This window comes from Manis pentadactyla, chromosome 13 (assembly GCF_030020395.1).
Source record: "Manis pentadactyla isolate mManPen7 chromosome 13, mManPen7.hap1, whole genome shotgun sequence".
Classification (NCBI taxonomy): Eukaryota; Metazoa; Chordata; class Mammalia; order Pholidota; family Manidae; genus Manis; species Manis pentadactyla.
This window is the reverse complement of record NC_080031.1, coordinates 11,379,252-11,404,336: the sequence shown is the minus strand read 5'-3', so window position 1 is coordinate 11,404,336 and position 25,085 is coordinate 11,379,252. Positions and strand designations below refer to the sequence as shown.

Here is a 25,085-nt window from a genome sequence, read left to right as displayed (position 1 = left end):
CTACAGATGAGAAAACCGAGCTGCAAAGGAGTTAGATCATCAAAGTCACACAGATGCTACCATGCTAGCCTCGGCCCCTTCAGCTCTGTTTAAATAACCCATCGGTCAGCCAGTCATTGACTATGGTGACCTCATGTAGCTAAATCAGGTCCGTGTGAATGGGTGGGCTGTCCAAGGATTGCTTCGCCAGCTGGACCATTCCCGGCCCTGTCATCTGACACAGACCAGGGAACACCAGAGGTGTGGGGCCACGGGGGCAGTTTTGACAACATTCATATCCCTGGGTCAGGCTTGGCACATAGCAGACACTTAAACAGGTTTGGCTGGACTGAATCAAGAAATCCACTTTTTCGAGGGAACAGAACCCAGAGAGACCCAGGTGGTGTTGGCAAGGGGAGAGCATGGAGCTGACCACTTTTTGGTATTTTACAGGCTGTACTAGAGTAGAGAAGGCTGTGCTCCGTGGGTCTTCCATAGCTTAGCTGGCAGGCGGTGGTGGGCAAGGTATGTGAGGTTTGTTTCCCCAGGACTCCTACTTTTTAAGAAGGCATAAATTCTTTCACATGACTCAGCCTGATATTAAACATTTCCTACCAACATCACCCTGTTTCTTTTGTGTCAAGGGAGGGGAGTGGACTATGGCCCCGAGGTCCATTCTCGCTCCTGAAGAAATGGGTGCCTCGTCTCCCGGCGCCATGGCTGCTGGAGGGCTAGGTTCTGAAGGCCCGCTCATAGCTGCAGTTCTGAGATTCTGGTCGGCAAGGCCAGACCAGCCTGCACTGATTGCCCCGTGTATCAGAGGACCTGCATGGGCAAAGCTCTCCCAGGGGACCTGAGAGACAGCGGTTTAGGCTCCTGGGAAGTGTGGCTGCTCAATCCCAGCCAGGAAAAAGGCAGGGCCAGGGATGAGCAGAGGTGGATCTGGGGCCTTCAGATACTGACACCAAGACTCCTGATGGCAGGCAAGTGCTTATCCTCTGGCGCCTACCCCCTCCCTCTGAATACTGGCCCCATCAGAACACTTCACAAACTGCCAGGCTGCGGTGGGTTCTCCTGGCAGCTCTGAGGTCTCCATAAAGAATCTTATTGAACTCTTGAGAAAAGCAGTGGGGTGGGTAATTCACAGCACAGAATAATACCTGAATCTGTTAAATTGGCTCTGCAGGTGCAGTGTGTGCGTGTGTGTGTGTGTGTCTGTGTGTGTACGTTTTCTTCCTTCCTTTTCTGGAACCACATTTGCTTTTCTAATTCTGTTTCCTTTTTGGGAGTGGGTGTCTGGTGGCTAAACTCTAGATGCAAGAGATTGGAACTCTCACCAGTCAGTTTGTGGAGGAGGGTTTTGCAGTTTCCAAATTCACCGTGCATAATCTGGAAAATCCACCCGCCAAAAAAATCAAGAATTGTGGTGAACGGTCCCAGGATGACTATCTCATGATGACCAGAGTAGCTAGTCTACTGCTCTCTTAGCAGAATTCCCGGGGCTAGATGAGAACTTCAGATGTCATCTAATCTAGTGGCTCCCAAACCTTATTGCAGATTGCAATTTCCTGGGAAACTAAAAATGTGGATTCACAGGCCCCACCAAACTTTTTAAATGACAAGGTGCAGGTGGCAGGCCCCAGGACTATGTATTAGAAAACCTGTACTGATGATCTATCTGGATGGCAGGCTGGGTGGAGGAGCCTGATCCGCTGGTCCCCCTAAAAGGGCAAGACACCTGGCAGCTTTCTGCTCAACATGACTGTGTCTCCAGGGCCTTCTCTCCATTGATTGGTTTGACTCAGCCTGTAACCCTCGCCCTCCACTTGATAGCCATCATCTTTCTGTGCCAGACTTACTAACATGCCGGGACTCCAGTCCTCAGAACAGGTGCCCCAGACAGTCTGGCATCTAGGACCCTCCTTTCCTCCCGTCCGCATTGTGAGGGGGTCGGCGCTGCTGCGAGCAGAGAAAGGGGCGCTCTGGTAGCACAGCCTGCAGGCAAGTCTTGGTTTCGGGAGCTCAGAGATGGTTCCTGGCTACTCAATGGGTGAGTCTAGTGCCAGCCCCCCTGTGGCCGTCCCCCAGATTTTTGCTGAATGAATAAAAGGATCACTTCTAGGGCATTTGGAGGGATCAGAGGGTAGGAAGACCCTAGCCAGGGTGGGTGTGGGAGGGTCTTTACCAGATTGTCCAGTTCTGGGTCATCGCTGAAGAAGGGTTTGTGTTCCTGCTCCTGCTGGTGGACAAAGTTCTCGATGTCCACATCAAAGCTGGCGGAGGTGATGCACTCAGAGCCCTGGGTGGCCTGTTCACATTTCTCAAACAGCAGCGTCAGGAGCGGGAAAAGAGGGTGCCTGCGGGGACATCAAGAGCTCACACATGCGCACACAGACAGGGCTGGGCTCAGAAGTCCCCAGGGCCCTCTCCCACATTCCTGTCACTTCTCCCAAGGTCCCACTCCTTGGGAATGTCCCCAGGCTCCATGGTCAGCCTAGATGCCAGCATTACATGCCCTGATATGGACTCTCTGTCTCTTGGTTCCTGGGGTCTTGGAGGGCTTGTGCTCCTCACCGCTGGGGCCTAGCTTCTATTTCTGCTCAGATAAACAGCATGTATTTGGTCGAAGTGATGGGTATAACCTTTCAAAGAACTAGGTGTCCATTTCTGGCTCAAGGTCAACCTCAGGAGGAAATGTGGGGAGTACCTAGAAGAGTCCAGGACATGAGCGTTTGTGGTTGGCCATTAAACCCACTCTTGGCGGTCTGGGGCCAGCCAAGGGCAGCACATGGGCACATGCGTGTGTGAGTGTTTGCAGGGGGTGGTGTGTAAGCCAGAATACTCATCCACATGTGGCGGCTGCGTATCTCCACCTGTCCTGGGTCTCTCAGCTGACTCAGTTTCAGGCAGATACCTGGTCACACGTGTGATATCTCCTTATGATTTGCCTTCACCACACACTTAGCCCAACTATAATTCAATGGCTATTGGCAGCACCGTTTTCCTTCAAGACTGTCTCTGTCTGCATGGTCACTGTCTCCCGAGGACCTTGCCCTGCGTGCTCATTCAGGCACTTGATAAATACTTGGTGACTGACAATGAATCAGCGAATGGAGAGATGTGAGTGCGAGCAGGTGTGCGTGTGGTTCTCTGCTGTATTATGGAAGCTGACATGCTTACCTGGCTGGCTCTGTGGGTCTCAGCCTAGACCCCACTGACTCTGGCAAGTCCCCCAGAGTTCCCCTTCCTCTAATCTATGCTGATGGCTTCCTGAGCTGTTTGCTTTATTATCTGCCTTCCTCACTAGAGGAAGCTCCATGAGGGCAGGAATCTACCCACCTTATTCTCACTGTCTGTCCAGAGTCTAGCAGAAGTATGTGGATCCCAATACCATATAATACATATGTTATGTGTGTGCCTATTTGCTTATATAAGTGCATATCATTCTAATTTCTCTGCAGCATGTGTGAACAACTGTGTCTTGATATGTAGCACACATGCATGTGTTTGTATGGGTTGCCAGCACTGGGTTCTGGCGCCCCACTCCCTGCCACTGTGCTTCTGGAAAAGCATGAACCCATCACTCTCTGGTCTCCTTCCTCAGTCCCCTTACCATGAAATCTGGCTCCTTTCTTTTTGATCAAGCCCTGCTTGCTGGGAGAGGAGGAAGGATGTGTGTTGGGTCTGGCCCCCAGGGCTCTGCCAACAGGGATATTCTAGCCAGCACTGCCAGGAGAACTTTCTGCAATGATGGAAATATTCTACAATCTCCACTGTCCAGTATGGTGACCACTAACTACACGAGGCCATCAAACACTTCAAATATGACTGCTGTGTCTAGGACACTGAGCTCTCTTAGCCATCTTACTTAATTTTAACTGAAATAGCCACATGTGGCCAGTGGCTGCCATACGGGAGAGCACAGTAAGTCTTGGAGAGGAAAACAGACCATGCTTTCCTCCCCAGCAAACTGTGACTGAACGTACCGAGAGGAAGACTGAACGTCCAGCCTGCACAGCGTTCAGGCATATGGGGGGGCCCCTGTGAGCCTGTCCCATTCTGGCATTCTAGTGATTCTAGGCAAAAAGACAGAGGTGCTTCATCTTGCCCACACCCACACCTATTCACACCTACCCTTACTGGTCATTCTACTCAGGCTCGGGGCAGTGGGACAGGAGGGGAGACATATTCCTGCTTCGGAGGAGCTGTGTGGCTGGGCAGCCTGCCTCTGGACACCACCTCTCAGCCCTTGTTTTGGCTGCTGATGCATAAAGAGCTGGGCCCTGAGGCTGCAGCCCGGGTTATAGTCTGGAGGAGGGGAAAAAGGGTCAGTATCTGAGGCTGGAGCATGTGCAGCTCCCAGTTGCAAGAAGGTCTATTCAGCCCCCACAGGAAGCTGGCAGGGAAAACAATGAGCTCTCTTAGCCATCGGCTGAAGACAAAGAGAAAACCAGGTGAAGGGTTAAACTCCAGTGTAAGTCTTCATTTGCAGCCACTAATACCGCAGCATATTATAGTCTAATCTAACCTGATCCCAGTTTAATGCAAGATTCTCCTGGCCCTGAGTGGAATACCAAAGAAAGCCTCAGTGGCTGTGATTTAAGCAGAGCCCTGCAGTGGTTTAGCTGAGGGACATGAAAGGCAAATTCCAGACGGTGTTATGAATTATTGCGCCTTATGAACCTTCCTACTCTCAACAGATGCCTGCTGCCATTTAAACAGCCACTAGATCAATTAGGAATGAAAGGCACAAATCGACTCTGTACAAGGGCACTAAATTACCAGGAACTAATAATCCGCAGCATCGTGCCAGGTGGTGGGGGTGCAGCCCCCACCCAACACCGCGGCAGTCGCTGGTCACTGCATGTTTCTTTCTCACTGGTTGGAGGGAGGGTGGGCGGGCAGCTGCCGAATGTGGAGGGGATGGTCTGTGTGTGTTTGCATGCACACACGTGTGTGCCTGGGTTGACTGTAGGCTGTCAGTGAGAGTAAGTGTGAGAGTTGTATAAATGTGCTGTTGTGTGTGTTTTTATTGTGTATGCACCCATTGCATTTATGCAGTACATGTGCACATGCAGGTTGTGTGTATAGAGTGGGGTGCAGATTTGGTGTGCCATGAATACAGTGGGCATATGCCCTACACTGTGTGCAGTGTATGTGCCTGTGCTACGTGCTATTTGTATGTGATTTGTGTGAGGGGATTGTGTGCTCTGTGTACACAGCATGAGCAAGTGTGGGGTTGGGTGAGGGGGGTCTGCCAGTGATGAGTCTCCCAGTTATTTGCACTAGAGTTGGGATGTGGGGAGAGGAGGGTAGTTGTTGCTACTGTCCATGGCCCCAGGGAGGGCCTCTCTGAGGAGGTGACATTTAAGTTAAGCTTTGGATGATGAGGAGGCAGTCATGCAAAGATCTGAGGGACAGGTGCTCCAAGCAGGAGAAAAAGCAAAGCACTTTAGATAGGAATGAGCTTGACATGTTTCTGGAACATAATCTGATGAGTGTGCCTGGAGGAAGGTAGACAGAAGGGCTGTGGAGGGAGATGAGGTTGGAGAGGTAAGCAGGTGTCAGATCAGAGGCTAGGGGTGAGGTGGGTGTTCTCCTCATCACATACACTGGGTAACAAGGTGCACCTTCTGTGCAGAGCCATGGCATGGCTTTTTTTCATAAACTTCTCACTTGCAGGTGTTAGATCTCCCAAGAGTATGTGTGCGCGTGCATGTGTGGCTGGGGGGCAATATCTGTAGTGCTTTCTGTGGCTTCTGCTATCTCTCAAAAGAAGAAAACATGTTTTCTGTCCCCTACCCCCTCAAATTAACCCACAGAGCACAGAGCAGACGTCATGGATGCTGGCATGGCCGCCTCTCTCCAGCCCCTTCTTCCCTGGGCGGCACTATCAGCTCCCAAGTCCTCCCTTCTCATACCTGACCCTCCCCGGGCTCCTGTATCTCGTTCCGCCCACTCCAATCCCTGGATCCTTGAGCCCAGAAGCTAAGATGGCATCAGATCTTACCCACAGCTTTTCATATGAACCATAGGCAGGGCCAGAGGGCTCCCTGAGGCCCCATGCTCTATCCACCTTGATCCCTTGATAAACCCACACTGCAACCTGCTACCTGCTACCTCAAATGTGGGGACCACTGAGGCACTCAGCACCACCCCCGGAGAAACAGGAGCAGTCTCCCAGCGACTCAGCTGGGTTCTGTGGCTGTGGTCATGCCACGGCTTCTCTAAGGCTGCTCCCAGCCCTGTTCCCAGCCCCTTCCCCAGCTGCCCAGCTGGCACTTGCCTGAGGGTTGACATATTTCTGAGCTACTGTCCAGCATCACCCCCATAAGGCTGGAGGCCACCCTCAAGGAATCCCTCCCAGCAGCCCCTGCTGCAGGCCAGAGGCAGGTGTGGTGAGGCGGCTGGGCAGGGACCATGAGAGTTGGGCATTTCAGGCACCTGGGACATGAATGGCCCTGTCTGAGCCAGGTGTGGGATGAGAAGGACTTCCAGTTAGGTGTAGGGTTCTTTTATACTTGGCCTTCCCTGAGTTGCAGTTTATTCAAATAAAGTGGGTTTTAAGGAGTTCTTCTTCTGCTGTCTAGATCTCTCCCATTGTGGATCAATACCCTTCAGGCAAGAGGCAGGAATGGGGAATCTCGGTTCCCAGTGCCCAGGCAATGAAGAAGTAGATAGGAGAGATGGCCATTAGACTTTATTTCCAAAGAGCTGAGGACATTTGACCTCCATAAGAGCTCACCTTCTGCTTCCCTGATCTTTCTCCGTTCTCCGCTCTTCTCCCCCACATCACCTCTGGCCCGACCGCCCCCTCCACCCCAATCTCTCTTAAGCCTTTCAAAATTTGGAGGAAATAAATCTCACTGCGCTAATTCAGTGAGAGTTTGAGCCTCGTCAGTGCAGAACAAATAAAAGGAGTGAACTGGCATGACATTTTACTGCAGAAGAGAGGTCGTTTCCAGCCACTAATAAAAAGGATTTGACACAGACTAATAAAGAGAAATGAATTTCTCTAATGGCCTAATTTAGCACATTCAGCACTGGGCCTCTGCCGGGTGCAGGGGGCGGGAGGCTCCGCTGCTGTCGGTGCGGACAGTGGGAACCAGGAGCTGCAGAGAGACGCAGGGCTCGAGGAGAGGGGAGACGAGCTGATCTCAAATAACATTTTATTATTTCTTCTTCCTTTCCTGAGTCCCCACCCCACCCCCACCCTCATCACCTCTCCCCAGGAGCATCTGAACCAAAATCAAGCTCAAGATACGCAGTTCCTGTTAACGACCTAAAGAAATAAGGGACCCTCTCGGCAGAATTGCAGTCCTGTGCTAGCTTAAGAAGGTGATTAAGCCGGATGTGTTGATTTCTACAGGGGTTTAAGCCACCGTTTGGTTTAATTACTTCTGACATTTCTGCCTTCCCGTTTTTTTATACCACCCACATTCGCTGGCCTGGAATGCCCAGTGTGGGACCAGGAGGTGCAGGCTGCCCTCCAGAGAGCAACTAGACACAGGGCAGGATTTGGGGACAGGCAAATGTCAGCCACCCTTTGGCCAGCAGCAGAGAGGCTGAGACTCTTGTTCAAGCCCCAGTTTTTCTTCAGGGCAAAATGATCCTGTCCATCCCAACTCCCCAGTTTCTGGTGAGGCTAAGAGTGTCCTTGAGCAGGACAGCTTCTGTGCTGCCTATTTTATCCCCCCACCTCAAGATAGATGCTCTTAATATAAATTGGACTGCTAGGTTTCCTAACACTTTCAAAGCCTTCCTGGGACAGAGACCACAACTTCCTGGTAATTCTTATACTCATATCTAACTTAAATTTCTTCTCTAAGGCTGAATGAAGCTCATTTCCTTTAGTTAGAAGGACTCAAGAAAAGACAGGTAGACCCTTTTCTGTTTCTCTTCCTTGCTCCTTGGACAACCTGGGCTTTTAAAAAAAAGTTTTTTAACATTTCCTTCTGCTGAGAGGACCAGGACCAGAGAAGCAGAGTCTGGAAAAAGTTAGAAAGAATGCAAAAATACAGAGCTTCCGGGAGGCTCAGACGCAAAGGACACAAGAGGCAGAGACAGAGAATAGATATGGAGACAGAAACAGCACCACAGATGGGGGATGGGGGGGCAGCAAGGATGGTCACACGAGGGGGGGACACTAGTGTTGAGTTCTCTTTCTGGGTGATAAACCTTGTGATTCACAGTCATGCCACACTGTCACTTCCAAGCCTCTCAGTCATCCCTTCCCTTGTGACCTTGGCCAGGACTGCAGACCTCAATTATGGGTCCAGCCAAGTGTGTGGCAGCCTGCTTGGCTGTCCACCTCCCCTCCCTGTGACTGACCTTGGAGCCCCCGGACCTGTCCTGTGCCTCGCCTCACAGCCCAGACTCATCCAGCTGTCAGGGCTCACACCCCCTCACTGAGCCCCGGCTCTTTCTTCCAGTGGGGATGGGTGTCAGAGCTTCCAGGCCTTTCCCAGCTGGGAGGAGAATGGGCAGTGCAGAGGGTGGAATGGATGCTAGAAGAGCAGAATTTCTGGTGGAAATTTTCGGTGGTGAGCCAGTGGGAACAGAGCCTGGTCAGGGCCAGACAGCTGCAAGGAACACCCTTGTGTCGGCTGGTGCAGTGGGGTAGGATGGGGCAAGCAGCGGCCAGGCTGGCTGTCCAGCGACCCACCCTAGTCCCCTCCCACACACAGCAGAGGCCTCGAGTTGCCAAAGGCCCACCCCCCTAGAAATTCTACCCAGGGGCTGGCATTTTGACCCTTTATTTCTAGGGCCCCACGCCAGAGGTCACTGGGATCACAGAATCAGAGACAATGACTCCTAGAGCCACCTTTCAGAATGCCTCCCCCTCCCCTCTTCCTGCCCTGCCTCTATTCAGGGCCACAAGGCCCATTACAAGTATCCCTTGTGAGAACTTGTGAGATTTGCACGGGTGCTGATGAAATAGTCAGCGTCCTCAGAGGAAAAGCCGTGGTATGTCAGGGTGTGGCCTCCACCTTTTGTCAGTGTGCCTCCTCCACAGACTCAGCAGGGAATGTGGTGGTTGGACAGACAGCAGGGGGCCCCTGGCCCCCATATCTTCCCTACCCCCTTCCCTATCTCAGGCACACTAGACTTCTTGTGCTCACCTCTATCCCTGTTGTTCCTTCCACCTGAACTGTCTGTTGCTGTGTCTCCACCTGCCCCTTCCAATAACCTTCAGAATCCATGTCAAAGCACCGCCACTTCTACAAAGGCCCCCGATAGGTCTCCCCAGCAAGAGAAGCACTGCTTCCTCTGAACCGTTGCAGGAAGTGCTTCGGGGATTCTACCTCGCCCTCGCTCACAATTTAAGGGGAAGAGCTGGGCGGTCTGAAACGAGCATGGACTTTGGAGCCAGGCAGCTGTGTGACTTTGGGGTAAGTTATAGAATTTCTCTAAGCTTCAGTCCCCTCTTTTAGAAATCAGGGATAACGCCACCTACGATAACCATGATTGTAAGGACTGAATGAAGAGACATGTAGAGTGTCTGGCACTTAGTAAGCTATCAATTAATGCTTGTCCCATTTCCCTGGAAAGGTGTGTGGGCACCTTTTCTTATTCAGAGCAACATTGACACCATCCGCTCCAATAAATTTATATTCCCATCTCCATAGACTCACTTGGCAGGGAAAACAAGCCCACATGCCAGGTCAAATAGAGGTACAGAAAGAGGAGGAGGAGAGGCAGCATACAGTTTATCAGAACCCAGAACCTCATTTTTTTTAAGCAAAAAAATCACTGCCAGTAAGAATTTATTTTTATTTCCCTTATGACACTTACTAAATTCTGAGAACTATAGTTGTTTGGGCACAGATCTGTCTTCCTCGCTACTCTGCTCCATGATCTTGTCTTATCTCTTTTAGAATTCCCAAGGGCCAGGCACGGTGCCTGGCACACAGCAGAGGTTCAGTAAACATTTGGTGAATCAATAAATGGGCACAAGTGAATGAATGAAGTAAGTCCTGAGTATGGGAACGAAGGTTCTAAGATGTGATCCTAAAGTTCTTTTGGACTCAGAGTCCATCCCTTCCTTGTATCAGACTTGCCACCTGGCAGCTTCTAGCCACAGGTGCTGCGAAAGAACCTGCCCTCTTTGGGCCCTGCCTGGGTGTGCGGGAGGTGGGGGCTGGCAGGGTCCTAGAAGGAGGAAAGTGAGTGTGAAGGAAGTGCTCCCCCACCCACTACTCTCCTCCCCTCTGAGGCAGCAGATGGAGAGAGCACAGTGGGGTCAGGGAGAACAAGCCAGCAGCTCCTGGCTGGATGTATTTTTACTTCAGGTGTGACGTTGGGACCATGCGGGTGTATTTTTAGTCCTGCCCAGTGGGTGGTGTGTTCGCCTGGGTTGCCTTGGAGAGGACTTCTTCTAGTTGCTAAATTAGAATTGCATCTGCTAGGGTTCCTGGGCTCCAACCAGCAATCCTCCCCTAGGTGGGTGGGCAGGTCCATTCCTGGCAAGTGTGGGGCGCAGGGCAGGCCACAGTCAGCTCCATCTCCACACACACACACACACATGTGCAGTCTCCCTCCTGGCACATTAGAAAAAAGAAAAAAAATGTGAAATCTCAGCAAAGTGATTGTTAAGGCTAGTCTGCAAGGGCAAGAAAACAAGACTCTAAAACCTGGTAGGATCTCATGTCCAGCCAGTTCCTTTTAAGGAATGGCAACTCAGGCACAGAAGAGAGAAGTGTCTTCCCATGACTCACTAGGCTAGGCAGCTAGTGAGAGACAGTCAGAGGTTCTATCCAAGTCACAGGACAGCCAGCCAGTCCCCAACGAGAAACCCCTTCCAGGAAGATGGTGTGGGGATGTAGGGAGGGGTGCTCTATCCATTTGGCTGTGGTCATAGGCAGTGACAAGGTCACACACATTGGGTGGCACTCGGTAAGTTGTAAGTGCTTTTCCAGGTGCTTATTGCATTGAAACCCCCCATGTTCTTTTTACTCCCATTTTATTGATCAGCAGACTGAGGTGCCATATGGCTGAATAACTGCATCATGCTAATAAGTGATGGACCTGAGATTTCAAGGTGGGTATCCAAAATCTAAATTTTGGCTCTTGCCCCCTCTCCCGTGTACTGTTTTTGAACCATTATTGGAATCACTTCATCCTCCTCTCTTTTATCCTCTCCTGTCCTTGAGGCATCTGTGTCATGGGGTCACAGACCTGAGCTGCTATGTTGCAGCACAAGAGAATCTCTGCCTTGTCCAGTAAGTTTCTAAAACACTCTTCACTCATCATAATATTTGTTTATATTTGGAGAGGGCTCTAACCTTTATACAGGCCTTTCATTTTCTCATGATGCCTACCTGTGAGGCAGGAAAGCTGATCTAAAGAGGTGAAATTATTTGCCCAATGGTTGAGTCAGAGCTGAGACTGAAGTCTTAGTCTTAGGTTCTTTATACCTGACCATGAAATGGACCAGGGCTTGGGAGAATCAGAGAGTGGCGCTGTGGTTAAAAGAAAGGCGAGATTGGTGCAGTCCAGCCCTGGTGTGAAGCCCGTAGCCAGTTAAACCCACAAAGGCCCAGCTTGCTGGCTCTCTCCCCACTCCACCCCACCCCATTCACATTAGTGGGAGGCCCAAATGCTGGTCATTTTCCCTCTTATAAGGGGACAGATTTAGTCTAGTATTGATCATGGTGACTACTCACAAACGGAGCCACCATTCATTGTGAGCTTTCTACTTGCCAAGCGCTGTCAGCTGTCAGCCTGTCTTCCTTAATCCTAACATAACCTCGTGAGGGTAAAAGTCACTGGGATTCCAGGCTCCTGGATGTCTTATCAGTATGCCTACTCTCAGCAGGGTACCTGGACTTCTCAGCTCTTCTCACCACATGCCAGTGAGCTGTGGAAGCAGTAGGACCCACTGCCTCTGAATGTGTGTGGGCCAGGCTGCCGCAGCCTCTGAGCCTGCCAGCAGCAAGTACAGAAGCTGGGCTTGGGGTGGGGGGCCTTCAGATGCTGGCAGGAAGGGCAGGGAGCAGACTTGTCCTGGTGCCGGCGGAGAACTGAGTGTGGTTTTACTTCCAGATAGTGGTTCCAACAGGATCACTTCCCTGACTATATAGTCAACAGCTGAATTGTTATCCCTGATGCCAGTGACTCCAACTGCTTCCCAAAGCAGGGCGTGTCTTCTAGAGCCCCCAACCCATCAAGCCCAGCCCGGAACACAGCCTGGAGCATCTGCTCCCAGAACCAAGTCCAAAAGCATCTGGTGCTGACTTCTCCATTTGGAATGGCTCTCTCCCACACTGCTCTCAGGCAACCCCACCCAGCACATTCCAGGAATGACCCAGCACACTGCCAGGGACGGCATAGGGTTAAGCCTCCGGGTCAGCTTGCTGGAGTCAGAACACCCTTTGGTCACAAGGTGGAAGAGTTCCCTCAAAGCCACTTCATCAGGAAGTGCCAGTTCCCAGGGTCCTGGCCAGGCAGCAGCTACAGAGGACAGTCACCACAGGACCAGCCCCTGTCCAGCTCAAAACCTAGGGGGGCTCCTCCTACCCATCCGCCAGCCCAGACCCAGGAAAGCAGCTTGGCTGTCCTTCCCCTTGGGCTTCACCTGCATGGGGAGAAGCAGTGAACTCTGCCACCCTGCACCGGGGCCGGGAGCCTTGCACTCAATTCCATAGACACTTTCGTGAGCGGATACTATGTGCCAAGTTTACATTACAGTCACCTTCCGTGTCTTTCTGCCATTCCCTGGACCAATTCTTCTTTATTCAGAGTCCCTCTCGGAACTTAACACGATGCTCAGTACATGCTTAATTGAAGTGCAGTGTGAAGACACTGGCGTAGGAGCCCTTTCCAGTCCTGCCCTTTGCCATCACCTCTCCACATTTACCTTCCAGCCTGGCAACCCCTGCTTCCATTTCCCCAAACATCTAGTAGCCGCTAACACCTCCACAGTGCTGGCTATATGGCAGGTTCTTTACTAAGCACTTTATGTGCACTATGTCATTAATCCTCATGACAATCCTGATAAGACATTGCACTACTTTCAGCCCTATTTTACAGATGAGGAAACTGAGGCCAGAAAGAGTTAGTGCCCAGTGGTAGAGCCAGAATGTAAACCAAGGCCATCTCAGTCCAAAGGGTGTGTTCCTAAGCCCAAATTCCACCTTCCTTAATGTACCCGACCTCTTCACCTCTTCACCTCTTCACCTCTTCACCTCTTCACCTCTTGAACAGGCCAAGGGGACACATGCGGGTCCCTCTGTTGAAACATCCTCATCCCCTCTACCTCATACAGCAAGCACTGATCTGGGTGTCAGGTATTATCTAGTTTTAGTCTAGCTACCACTGTTTTCTCTTTTATAACTGAGAAAATTGAGGCCCGGAGGGATTCTCTAGCCCAGGGTGACAAAGCTAGTTCTCAGCAAGTCTGTTTCTAGAGCTCATCCCACACCCAGCTGCTCTACTGCACCTGCGCCTCGAGCTATGGATGATCAGAATCAAGCCCCAGACCTCAGTGGCCTTTGGAAGGACGGTCTCCAGGTAGTGATCTGCACACTGCCCACAGCCCTGTTCTGATCTTTCCCCAAGATCAGACCTAGAGGGACCCAGGCTGGATGAGACCGGAACAAGGGTAATATAAGTAGGGCTTCAGAAATATGGATGCTTTTATTGAACTAGAACTGGACTTCAGCATGAGCTGTCTAGGGGTAGGTCACATGTGGGCAGAGGCTCTGAGTCTGTGGCTTACGGACACATGTGATTGATGGGAAGAGCCAGAGATGCTCTACGGAAAGGTCAGGCTTCTGAAGGCTGAGCAGCTAAGGGCGAGGCAGGAGACTGGTTTCACACAGGGTTTCTGGAGCTGCCGGGAAGGAGTTCATTAATGGATAAACCAGGAAGAGCTTGGAATCTACTTGGGGAAGGTGGGGAAGGTGGGGTGGGGGCGAGGCTTTGCTCATCGGATGCAAAGAGACACAGTGATGGGTAGAATCTAGAAAGGGGAAACTGCAACTGCAAACACTTAAAAAGCACTCGCTCTGTGCCAGGCACTGTTCCAAGTATTAATTCATTAGGAGAGAACTTCGTGAACTTAGATACCCAGGAGTAGACCAGACAGGCCAGTGAGCACCAAGGAATATAGGATTATGGCTAAAAGTATGTGGGAAACCATTCCAAAGAATTGGTTCTAAGATGTGATGACGTGGTTAAAAACAGACTGTGGACCCGTAACCTGCCTGCCTGTGTGGGGTTTGTGCTTTGCGCTGGTGAGAGCCGACTACGTGCGCCTCTTCCTGGCTCTGTTCAGTGGTACCACCCTGGCAGCTTGAAATGGGCCATAGTCGGGGCATTTACACTGTGAAAATCAAATGCTACAAATCCGGGCTCCCCCGCTCTGCTCAGTCCTGAGAGCCAGTTTGCCAGCACACCAGCCTAGAACCACGGTACGTTTATGGGAACTGCCTAACCTATTTAATGTATCCACTCGACAAGCCCTAATTTAGTATGTACTTGGTCCGAGCTGCAGAAACTCCAAGGCATTGTGTCAGGCGAGTGGGATGAGTCAGTGAACAGAGCAGACGCGACCCTGCCCTCATGGAGTTTACGATCTAGTGGGGAAAACAGAAATAACGTTAACACAATCAGTTCGATTGTGAGTACTTCCCCAAAGGAGAAATACAGGCAGCAGCCGCGCCCCCTCTCCACCTGATCCCAGCTCCATTCTCCAGCTGTTTTAGAGGCAGATCAAAGCACTGGTGCTCCTGTTCTCTCACTGCTCCTGCCTCCAGACAGCACCTCCGGCCAATAAAGGTGACTTCTTCAGCACCGGGTGGGCCACTTCCCCAATCTCAGAGAGGTGTTCAGCCTCAGGGGCCACGGCGCGACAACCAACTCAGCATAGTCGTCTCAGCAAAGCCTACCTCCTCCCCCATTCGTACCTGGCCAGGCCTACCTCCCTGCCACTCTCTGCTCCCCAGGACATCCTGGTTTCCATGGGAACCCACTCACTTCAAAGGGGAACAACCAGAGGAGAGGAGGGAGAGCAGAAACTGGATTAATCTCAGCTTCAGGGCCCTGTCTTTGCGCTGCTGGCTACTTAGTGACCAGGTCCAAAACAGCACTCACTGCTGTCCACCAGCATGGACGGGGGGCTCCAGCATGGACAGGGGGGCTGGTGTGGTCCATGCTGATTTTCACCTTCTCGGTGGGAAAATGTCCAGGGTTGATGAGGGGGCTGGGAAAGGAGAGAATGGAGCTGGGTCCAGCCCTGCAGGCCCTGCCTCCCTAGACCCCCTGTCTGAATTGCTCCTGGGCCACAAACACAATTACCCACGATGTGCATCCAATCATGGGATCTGCTCGGATTAGACTGCAATCATTAATCTGAGCGGGAGCTCCTGGTTGTCTTGCTGATTAGCCCAGATGATGCTCTGGTATGATCCAATTAAAGACAGACTTGGCCTCCCCTCTCCCCTCGCTAACACACACACACACACACACACACACACACCCAGTTTCCACATCAGAATGAACCAACACATTTCATTAACACATCCTCATACACAAATACAACCTCAGGGGCATGGACAGGCTTCCTCCACTCACTGGCACAGCCCTCCACCGTCCCTTTTGTCATACTGTCCCTGGGCTACCCTTTAGAGGCCTCCCATACCCATCCTTCATCTGAGGTTCAGGGCAGGGCCTCAGTGGGGATCCCAAAAATCAGTGCGGGGCGCTAATCTGAATCGAAAGGGTCTTGTTACATTTATTGACATGAAGTGCTAACTCCCTGATGCGCTCTGGAGCAGCCAGGCGGGCTGCCGGAGGCAGGCAAATCTAATTAAAATTGCCTGACCCTACAGGAGGCTGAGCCCCCTCCCTGGTCATCCTGCAAGGGCTGTAGAGAGGGCTGCTGGCATTAATGGGAGAGGCGTGGTTGTGGGGGACAAGCTGGGGCCCCAGGGGCAGGAAGGACTGAAGAGAAAAGAAGCTGCAAAGTTGCTGATGTCAGCTCGGGGACTCTGAGACGCCGGCAGTCAGCTCTGGCTGGGCAGGTGGTGGCGTCCAACCTGCGATTCTTTCTTGGTGCTCAGATGGCTGCAGAAGTAATTTAGGCAAACACAAGGACTGTGGGGTGGTCAGCCGGGTGGGAGCAGGTAAAGCTCAGGTGTGAAGATGGCAGGAAGAAGGGTTGGTTGAAGGAAGATCTGGGCCTTCATACTAGAAGTGACATCATGGTGCACAGTTTCTGCAGAGGAGATGACCCCCACTCCCCTGCAGTTTGGCCTGGGTGGGGAATGAACCTGGGATCTTGGGAAGGGTTCAGTGCCCATGGAGCCTATTTGTAGGAACAAGGTAATCCATCTGCTTTGTGCCAGACACAGTGCCATGAGCTTAAATGCACCATCTCATTAATTCTTATCAAGCCTGCTGATTAGGGTCTACCATGACACGAAAGCTCAGGGAGACTAGTACATGGAGGAGAGGGAACTCAAGCCTAGGTTTCCAGAAACTCTTTCTACACACGAATCTGGGGATCTTTCTAGACTGTGGACTGTGCTCACCCCAGGTCCTTGCCCAGGGGTCTGGAAAGCCTCCTAGGATTGCCTCTCATGTGCATATGAATCACCTGGGAGCTTGTTAAAGTGCAGACCATGAACCCTTAGGTCTGAGTGGGGCCCAAGATTCTGCATTTCTAATCAGCCCCCAGTGATGCAATGCTGCTAGCCCATGGACCATACTTTGAATAGTGATGATCTAAATGGAGTAGGATGCTTGTCTTGCCTGAGGGTTTCAGCCCTGGGTTGATTCACTAAGGAGTCAGTGAGACTGAGAAATGACAATGGAACTTTCTTGGGTAAAAGCGTTTATACTCTGCTTTATATTCCTGGCAGCAGCTTGAGCCCTAGAATCATGTCTGTATCCAGCAGTCTGCAGGTCTGTAATCCACCTCCATCTCTGCCTCCACCCAGAGCACTGGGCAGAGCTCTTTACATAGTGACTCAGTCAGTAATAGCTTATTGCCTAGAGTGTGGAAGCAGTAACCTAGCAGTAGACCAATTATATCATCAAATAGTTTAGGGTCAGGTGAGGATCCTGGCCACAGGAACTTCCATTTTCCCCACAGTGCTGTATCCCAAGTCATCAGACCACAAGGCAGTTTCCAGAGACCATGTTGCTCTCCTCTCCCTCTTACGCTTCCCATGAAAGCACAAGCCCACCACACTGGTTAATTCACAGGAGGCCAAGCGGCTTCAACTCCCACACCCAGCTGCTTGGGCCTCTAGCCATTCTTAGAACACATCAGGTTCTGCTCTGCCTGGAAGGATCTGTTCGACGCATTTCTCTTACTAGCCTTTAAGATCGAGCTCAAATATTGCTGCCTCCATGAAGCCTTCTCTGTTAAAGCCCCCACTGAACTGTGTTACTTTCTTGTTTGCATATCTACCTGTTCCTGGAGGGACATGGAGGAGCCCATGCCTTTCCCTATGGTTTTAGCCTCTCTCTCCTGAAGTCCAGCACAGTGCCTCCATGTATTAATAGTGAGGCTTCAATAAAAGCATGTGGAGGAAGGAGGGAGGGCAGACGAGAGTACCCAGTGTCTCTGACAGTCATGCAATGACACCCAGGACTTCTTTGGGGCCCAAGGCAGAGCTCTCTACCTGTAAGCATCTGGGCCTGGCCTGCGCATTGGGCAGGGTAGGACCCAGAAGCTGTGATTTATCTTCTGCCAGGGCTGGAAAGGACCCTCACACCTGGATCTGTGGATCAGCGTCCATTGCTCTGGACTCCCAACTGTTGGCATTAGAGGCATTCAGCTCACCTGAGTTAGTAAAACTAATGCCAAAAACAACGATAATAGCAGTGACAATCACCACCTCACTGTAAAGGCACTGTCATCTGGGGAGGACTGTGCAAGGACTCCATTTTCTTCCCCTTGGTCTGGGGTGGGCCATTCTACGTGTTACTGGCATTCACATCTGCTGCAACATACGCCCGGTTGGAGGTGGGCCTCCCTGCTGTTACATGTGAGTGTGCGCTCCCACAGGTGAATGTGAGCGCGGGCCCAACCCCATCCCTTCTGGAGCCTCCCTCAGGCCTGCTCTCTGATGACTGCATCTGCTCCCCAACAGGTACACAGGACAGATAGGAGTTTCCCTGAGTCCTCCTCACCCCCTGCACATCCAGGACTCTGGGTGCATGGGCAGATGCAGAGCAAGATGAGACAACTGCCTGCTCTCAGCAAGCTTCCCACCTGGGGGAGGGTGCCTGAACCTACACAGCCACACACAACACCTGTTGCTATAAAGTGAAGGCAACCATGACTCACAATGTGGTCCAAGGACCAGTTGCCTTAGATTCACCTGCAACACTTTTGAAAAATTCACATTCCTCTTTCTAGAGCTCGACATACTGATTCAGCATTTCTGAGCACCGAGCCCAGAAATACGCATTTTAACAAGCTCTCCCAATGATTCTCAGGCATACTATGCATAATACCCAGTCCTAGATGGTATAATCAGATGCCTAGTGCTCTGGTGGTCTCGGAGTGAAGGGGACCATGGAGGGCAGGCAAGGAGAGAGTCTGGGGGCAGCTGCCTGGTGCTGAGCCGAAGGTTTCAGATGTTCATTAGGGCTCATTCCCAGCTGAGATGAGGAAGGGATTTTGGAAGAAAACTGCCCAGGCTCTCCTGTCTCTCACTAGACAATTCTGAGAAGTTAGAGTCAACCCACACTGGTCAGCTGAGGGATCTCTGGATGGATGTGAGAGGGAAGGTGGCGAGGAGAGTGGCTGTTGGCCATTGTCTTTGATCAGCCCACCCATGGGCCTGTGTGCTCATCCTCCTGTTGAGCAGGGCCTGCAGCTGCTGGGGACTTCCAAACACAGAGGCTTCGTCCTACCTGTACACAGCTCGCTTGTCAGCCTCCAGCTGGGCCTGGGGGTCAATGGGGGCACTGGGCACAGGTGTGCTGGCAGCAGCTGAGGGTGCAGGGATGTGGACGGCCTGGGCCTTAGAGGGTGCCTGAGCAGTTGCCGTCATCTGCAGAGAGAAGAAAGGGGAGGCGGCAGGTTAGTAGGGGAGGGACTGGAATTGTGAGGTGTACCCTGGCCTGTGGTGTGTGTGGGGATAAGAGAACTGTGTGTGCAAGAGAACTGTGAGTGTGTAAGTGTCCATTTGTATATGTGCTACCATAGGAAGAAAGCATTCTTGAAATGAGAACATTCTATAGAAGGATTTAGGACCATACAAAAGCAGGTGGTACACAAGACTCTTTAAGAGATGGTTCTCAATGGCAATCAAGGGGCCGACCTCTGCCCTGAAGCAGAAAAGAACAAGATGATGACCCCTTTAAATTGTCCTTCTGAGGCATTTGGGCAGCACTGGGCAGTGGTGTTGGATCTGATGACTTTGAAGAGCTGGAGAAAAATAACTCCATCAGTTCACATTTGAGCAGAGGTTTCTTCCATTTAACTCAAGCCAGAGGTAAGGGTTTTTACGGTTTTGATTGATAACCGAATGGTTTTCCAAATTTAGTTTACCTGGGCACTTGAAGATAAGCAGGTTTTGATGAACAATGGATGAATTTCTGTTCTTAGCTGTAACAAATATTCAGGGCAGTGGTCTTCATCCTGTGTTACATGTTTTTTAGGGAACCCCCAGGCCCCCAATTTTATGCCTACCAGAGCAACTTCTTTTGATTCTATATTGGGCTTTCTGCATAAGATTTCATTTAAAGAAATGATTAAGTGGCTTAAATGTTTTGATAACTACCATTACAGAATTTAGCAATTTTATATTTTCTTTAGCCAAATGGATCTCTAAAATATCACGAATGGTGACATGTGTTGTCTTGCCAATGGGTTTCAGACCCAGACAAGTTCACTGTAGATTCAGTGAGACTGAAAAAATGACAGTGGAACGTTCTTGGGGTGAAAGGGTTTATACTCAAATCTATTCCCATGGTGGCAGGTCAATCACTAGAATCCCATCCACCTTAGAGCAAGTCTGCATGCAGCAAGCTGGTCTCTGCCTTTGGGCCTCTCTGCCTCTGCACAGCCATGTCAGTCTCTGTCCTCAGCGCTGCCACCACTCCAGCCTCTGCTCTCCTGCAGCCTTGAAGCCCTGCAGCCGTGCAGCAGCCCAGAGCACAGGGCAGAGCTCTTTATATAGAGTCAGTAACAACGTACTGCCTGCATGTGTGTAGTGAGCAAGCCAGCCAGGGCCAGGCGAGAATCCTGGCCATAGGAACCTTCACTTTCTCCACATGCCTTAACTGTTCTCTTCCACTGGCCTGTCCGTATCACCATCATGGCTCTTATCAACCACTGGGCTTGATCTGTTTGTCTGTCTCCTGCACTAAAGCCTTGTTCACCCCTTCATCCCCAGCAGCCAACTGACACTGAGTAGATGCTGAGTATTTGTTGAGAAAATAAATGAGTAAATAAATTCACTGATACAACTGGAAAAAAGCAGATATTTTACAACTGGAAAGTTCATCCTATGATCTAGGTCCCTGCTTTTTGGAAGAAAAAGTATTATACTTCCATGACTACAAGCATGTTACTGCTGGTAAGGGTATCCCCAGGACATCCACAGCCTCATTTTATTCAGTCAGATCTCTGCTCAGATGCCACGTCTTCAGAGTAAAATAGGGCCACTCTGTCCCTCGCTATCCTCTTACTCTGCTTTATTTCACAGCCTTTATCATGGCCATATGTCTAGTTGTTTAGATATTTTCCCTCCCACTCCCAAAGAAAGTTTAAGCTCAAAGTGGCCTGATGAACAATTCTAGTCCTAGGACCCAGAATAGCTTGGCACTAGCTAGTAGATGCTCAATAAATATTTGTGGAATAAATGAATGAATGAATGATGGATGGTGATGAGATGAGACTAGAAATGAAATATATCTACTTTACTACACTGTATCCCCATCATTTTTGTTAGGAAGAAATATGTTTGTCAGTGTTGGCTAAGCTTTCCGAAATGCAGGGTGTAAGAGGCTAGCCATAGCATCACGGTACCATGAAACCAGAAGTCAACTGCTTGAATCCGTCTGTCTCCCATTATTATCCTTTGACCTTGGGAAAATCCCTTAACTTTCCTAAACTCATACTTTCTCATCAGGAAGCAAATTGGTGTGATTTTAAAATTCGTGAGTATTAAAGAGGGGCTGTAGGGAAGAAAGTAGACACAAATGTTGTTCCAATTTTTAAAATAGAGAAAGAAGCTGGAACCAAAAAAATGAAATAACTGCAAATCTTCACATCGATCTGGGCCAGTTCCTTTTATTCACTAGTGCAACCAACCATTTCTTCAAATACTTTTTGAGTCCCTGCCATGTACTAGGCACTGCGCTACGCCCTGGAGTCACAAGGAAAAGTCCTGCTATCATGGAGCTCAATTTCTGGGTTTAACATGGTTACTAAGCTGGCAGATCATGAAAATGTGGTACACTGATGGTGTAATTGACTCAGCGAGGTACCTCCCATGTATCCTTGTTGAAAACATGGAGAGATGTGGCCAGGTGGACAATTGTGTGGATTTGTGAGCTACACCCAATGGATGACAGTTAAAGGATAGATGTCAGCTTGAGGAAGGTCTCTGGGACAGTGCCACAGGCTTTCTCCATAGCCCTCTTCTTCAATATTTTTATCAGGGATTTAGAGGATGTCTCAAGAAGCGTTCAACAAATTCCCAGGAGACATGAGGCTGGGATATGAAAGATCTTGACAGATTTTGGCAACAGGCTAAGTCTAATAGGATTAATTTTCATCAATAAGTTGGAATTTAACACTTCTAACACTTGGGCCAGAAAAAAAATCAATAATGTAAATGTGGAACAGGGGACATGGTTTAGCAGCGGTGTTTTTGTTGACAGCGGGCTCAATGTGCCCAAAGTGTAATGTGTCTGTCAAAAAATCAAACAAAAACAATCTAAACTCATGCTGAGGATGCACTAGCAGAAGCAGAGCTCACAGGATGCTTCTTGTCCCATCCCATTCTTCAAACAAGTACAAAAAAAGCACGTTCAGGAGAATTATCAGGCTGGTGAAAGGATCCTGTACTATGTAGTATGAATGTTTGAATCTGGAAGATACAAGAAAGATTTGGGGGTAGGGGAGATGGAGTGACAGGAGAGCCCCCTTTGAATATCGGAGCAGAGGATTATATTGTATCATTTCTGTTCTGCTTGCCCCAAAGGGTCAAACTACAAATGGTGCATTCAATCTATATAACACAGAGACACAACTGGGCTCAAGCAAAGAAGTTTTCAAGCATCTGAGTTCTCCAAGGCTGGAACGGGCTACCTCCAGGAGGTTGGTGAGTATTCAGCAAGGCAGGGGCCGCGCAGGGGCTGACTGACCAGCTGGGCCCCTGTGCAGGGGATGGAAGCTCTGCTGGGTGGCTGGTTTAGGTGACACCTGAAGTCCTTTCCACCATTGACAGGCTCAACCCATGAGGGTGCATAAATAATCACTGCCCAGCACGTAGGGTTGGCGAAAGCTCGGATTGGATGTATAGTGTGTAGAAGTCCTTTGAAAACTTTCAAGTACTTCCGGGTTGGAGGGATGGTTATTATCATGAGACATGGGATTTCCAGAGCGTGCTTCTTTCATCAGGCAGGGCACAGCCATGTCTGCACAGCAAGTTGAGGCGGGAAATATGGGGTAGGCTGGTAGCTCTGCTCTGCCCACTCAGCGTGAATGTCCTTCTGTCCCTGAAGGAATCCACAAGGGATTTCTATGAAAATGAGCTTCTAGGAGAGAGAAGGAGGAGGGGAGGTGCCTGGTTCCTCTCACCTCCCCCTCTAGGCGGGGCTTTGGGGACAGGTGGGAAAAAGCCCCACTGGGTTACAGAGGAAAGCACAGGATAAAAATGTAAATCAAAAGTGGTCAGTTGCCAGCATCCTGAAGGGTCCCAGCTGAGAAGCTGTTCTGAAGCTCAGGGAGGGGTCGGGAGAAGACAGCAGAGACGGTCCATGGAGGACAATGGTTCAGATTTATTTAGCTCCTGGGGGCCAATTCAGCAAACTGCATTTCCTCCAGGTTTGGAGAATGAGTATTTATCTCCAGATAGATTTCTTTTTCTATCCAGAGACCCATTTCCCAAGAACTGAGGCTTAAAGGGCAAGGCCCTGTAGCTCTCCACAGGGTCTGGGGCCAGGAGGATGGAGGTGGAGGTGACCAGTAGTGAGATTTGGGGGAGGTTATTGGCAGCATAGCCCAAAGAGGAGGGGCAGGGGAGGGGCTGGATGGACTAGTGCAGCTGTTGCTGTGGCCTGTGAAAGCTGATTGTTGAATCTTCTGGACTTTTGCAAGCTGATTGATACTGGCAGTGTGAACCTGGCCAAGATGGAAGTATTCACACCACAGAAATTGGCAAATGCTGCAAATCAGGGCTCTATCCAGCCCTGCCTAGAGAAATGGTTGTTAAATATTTACTAGCACACCACCAAGTCAGGGTTTCTCTCCAAGGCACTCTCTCCTGTTCTCCTCGATCTGGCACATGAAGAAACTGGCCATACACACTCCATGAGGCCAGCGGGTGTGTCCACAGCTGGCCCCCGAACTGGCCACTCCAGACCTGAGCCGTGCTCCCGAGAGAACTCAGAGCGCTCTGGAAGTCCTGCCGAGGCAGCAAGCTGGGGACAGGGTGTGTGCACGGCATCGCGCAGGTGTGGGAGATGGTCCCTTTTCAAGGAGGGGAGCCGGGCACCGAGGAGGAGAGGCAAAGTCGAATAACATCTTGAGAGCAACCTGGGAGATCAGAAAACCCTCAGAGAGTGGGAGGGGCTGGGATCTGAGGCCCTGGGTCAAACGCTCCTACATCAATCAGCTATGTGTTTGGGGCAAGTTTCCTGACCCCTCTGATCCTTGGTTTCCTTATCTATGGAAAGCAGAGGGTAATGTCTCCTCCTCAGCTGTGAGGATTAATCAATAGAACAGGCTAATGGCTAAGGGACAGGGAGACAGGGAGGGGGAGGGTGGCAGCCTTCCCTGCCTGCCGTGACCTGAGGTTCTGTGTCCACAGCCCACCCAGCTTCTATGGTTGGGTCTTCTTACTTTCAGGTCCTTTCTTGGGTAAAGGCCCTGGGGCCACCACGCCATACTCTTGTCACCCACAGATGCTATAACCGCCAGACTTCCCGCCATCACCCGGCTGGAACCAGCCCTGCCTTGAGTTTGGAGGGAATGGGCCCTGCTCAGATTGTTGTGTGTGACACTTGGAGATGAAAGTTCCTGTCCCCTCCCCTCATCTTACATGGGAGCAGGAGCTGTTGGGGGCTGTAGCTGTGTGCGTAGGAGTGCAAAACCTGGAGGTGCCGAGAGATCCGGCTGTTCCGAGTCTGGGCTGACCACGGAAATGAGCCAGAGGCACTCCGTGGTGTGAGGTGAGGGCTTGTCTCCTGTGTCCACCTCTGTTGCCCTCACGGGTACTGGAACGCCCCCCCTGAGGCTTTCGTTTCTGGGAGACATCGGCCCTTCGCAATGGTAGGGGGAGTGTGGCACACGACATTCTAACAAGCTAATAAAACATCTCTGCAGGCGTTCACGTTTCCCAAGAATTCTGTGCAATAGGCAAGATCATCCCCATTTTCCATCCAAGAGAACAGAAGCCCACAGAAGTGAAGAAACTGCTAGAGACCCCAGACAGTTTGTGCCAAGGCTGGGCAAGAACCGAGGCTCCGTGACTAAATCACATTGTGTGAACTACTGAGCTTAATTACTTTCCTTTGAAGAGGAGAATGGGAAGATTTTGCCCCTGCGTGAGAAAGGGCAGCAGAGGAGGGAAGTGGGGGTCAGAGTGAAGCTTCACCTCCCAGCCTTGCTCCCAGGTCTCCATCTAGTTCACCCACCCTCCGTATCCCCCAACAGACCCCTCAGGTTCGAGTTGAAGTCCATGCCGCACACTGGTCGCGTCAGACACAGCCCCTTCTGGGTGGAATCACGTAGGACGGCATTGGTAGCTTATTAATTGATGGTGGCTCAGTGCTGCTACGTTCACATTGCCTTGGAGGCTGCGGGCAGCCCAGAGATCCAGGTTCAGGGGGCTTCAGGCCTCTAGGGCGCCTTGGATCCAAACCTGGCCGCTGCCTGCTGTCAGCTTCCATTCAGACGTCCTCCTTTATGC

General features: G+C 50.8%; 1 protein-coding gene across 4 annotated transcripts in view; it reads right to left on the bottom strand.

The window, feature by feature from the left end:
* PKNOX2 (PBX/knotted 1 homeobox 2) overlaps nt 1-25,085 on the bottom strand; it is a 248,379-nt gene that overhangs the window by 43,889 nt on the left and 179,405 nt on the right. For all 4 annotated transcript variants that reach the window (XM_036930253.2, XM_036930256.2, XM_036930257.2 and 1 more), the window contains 2 exons: nt 18,853-18,992; nt 2,165-2,336 (listed from right to left, as the gene is read on the bottom strand). In XM_036930253.2, the coding sequence (XP_036786148.2) occupies nt 2,165-2,336; nt 18,853-18,992 (312 nt within the window). The remainder of the gene's footprint in view (nt 1-2,164; nt 2,337-18,852; nt 18,993-25,085) is intronic.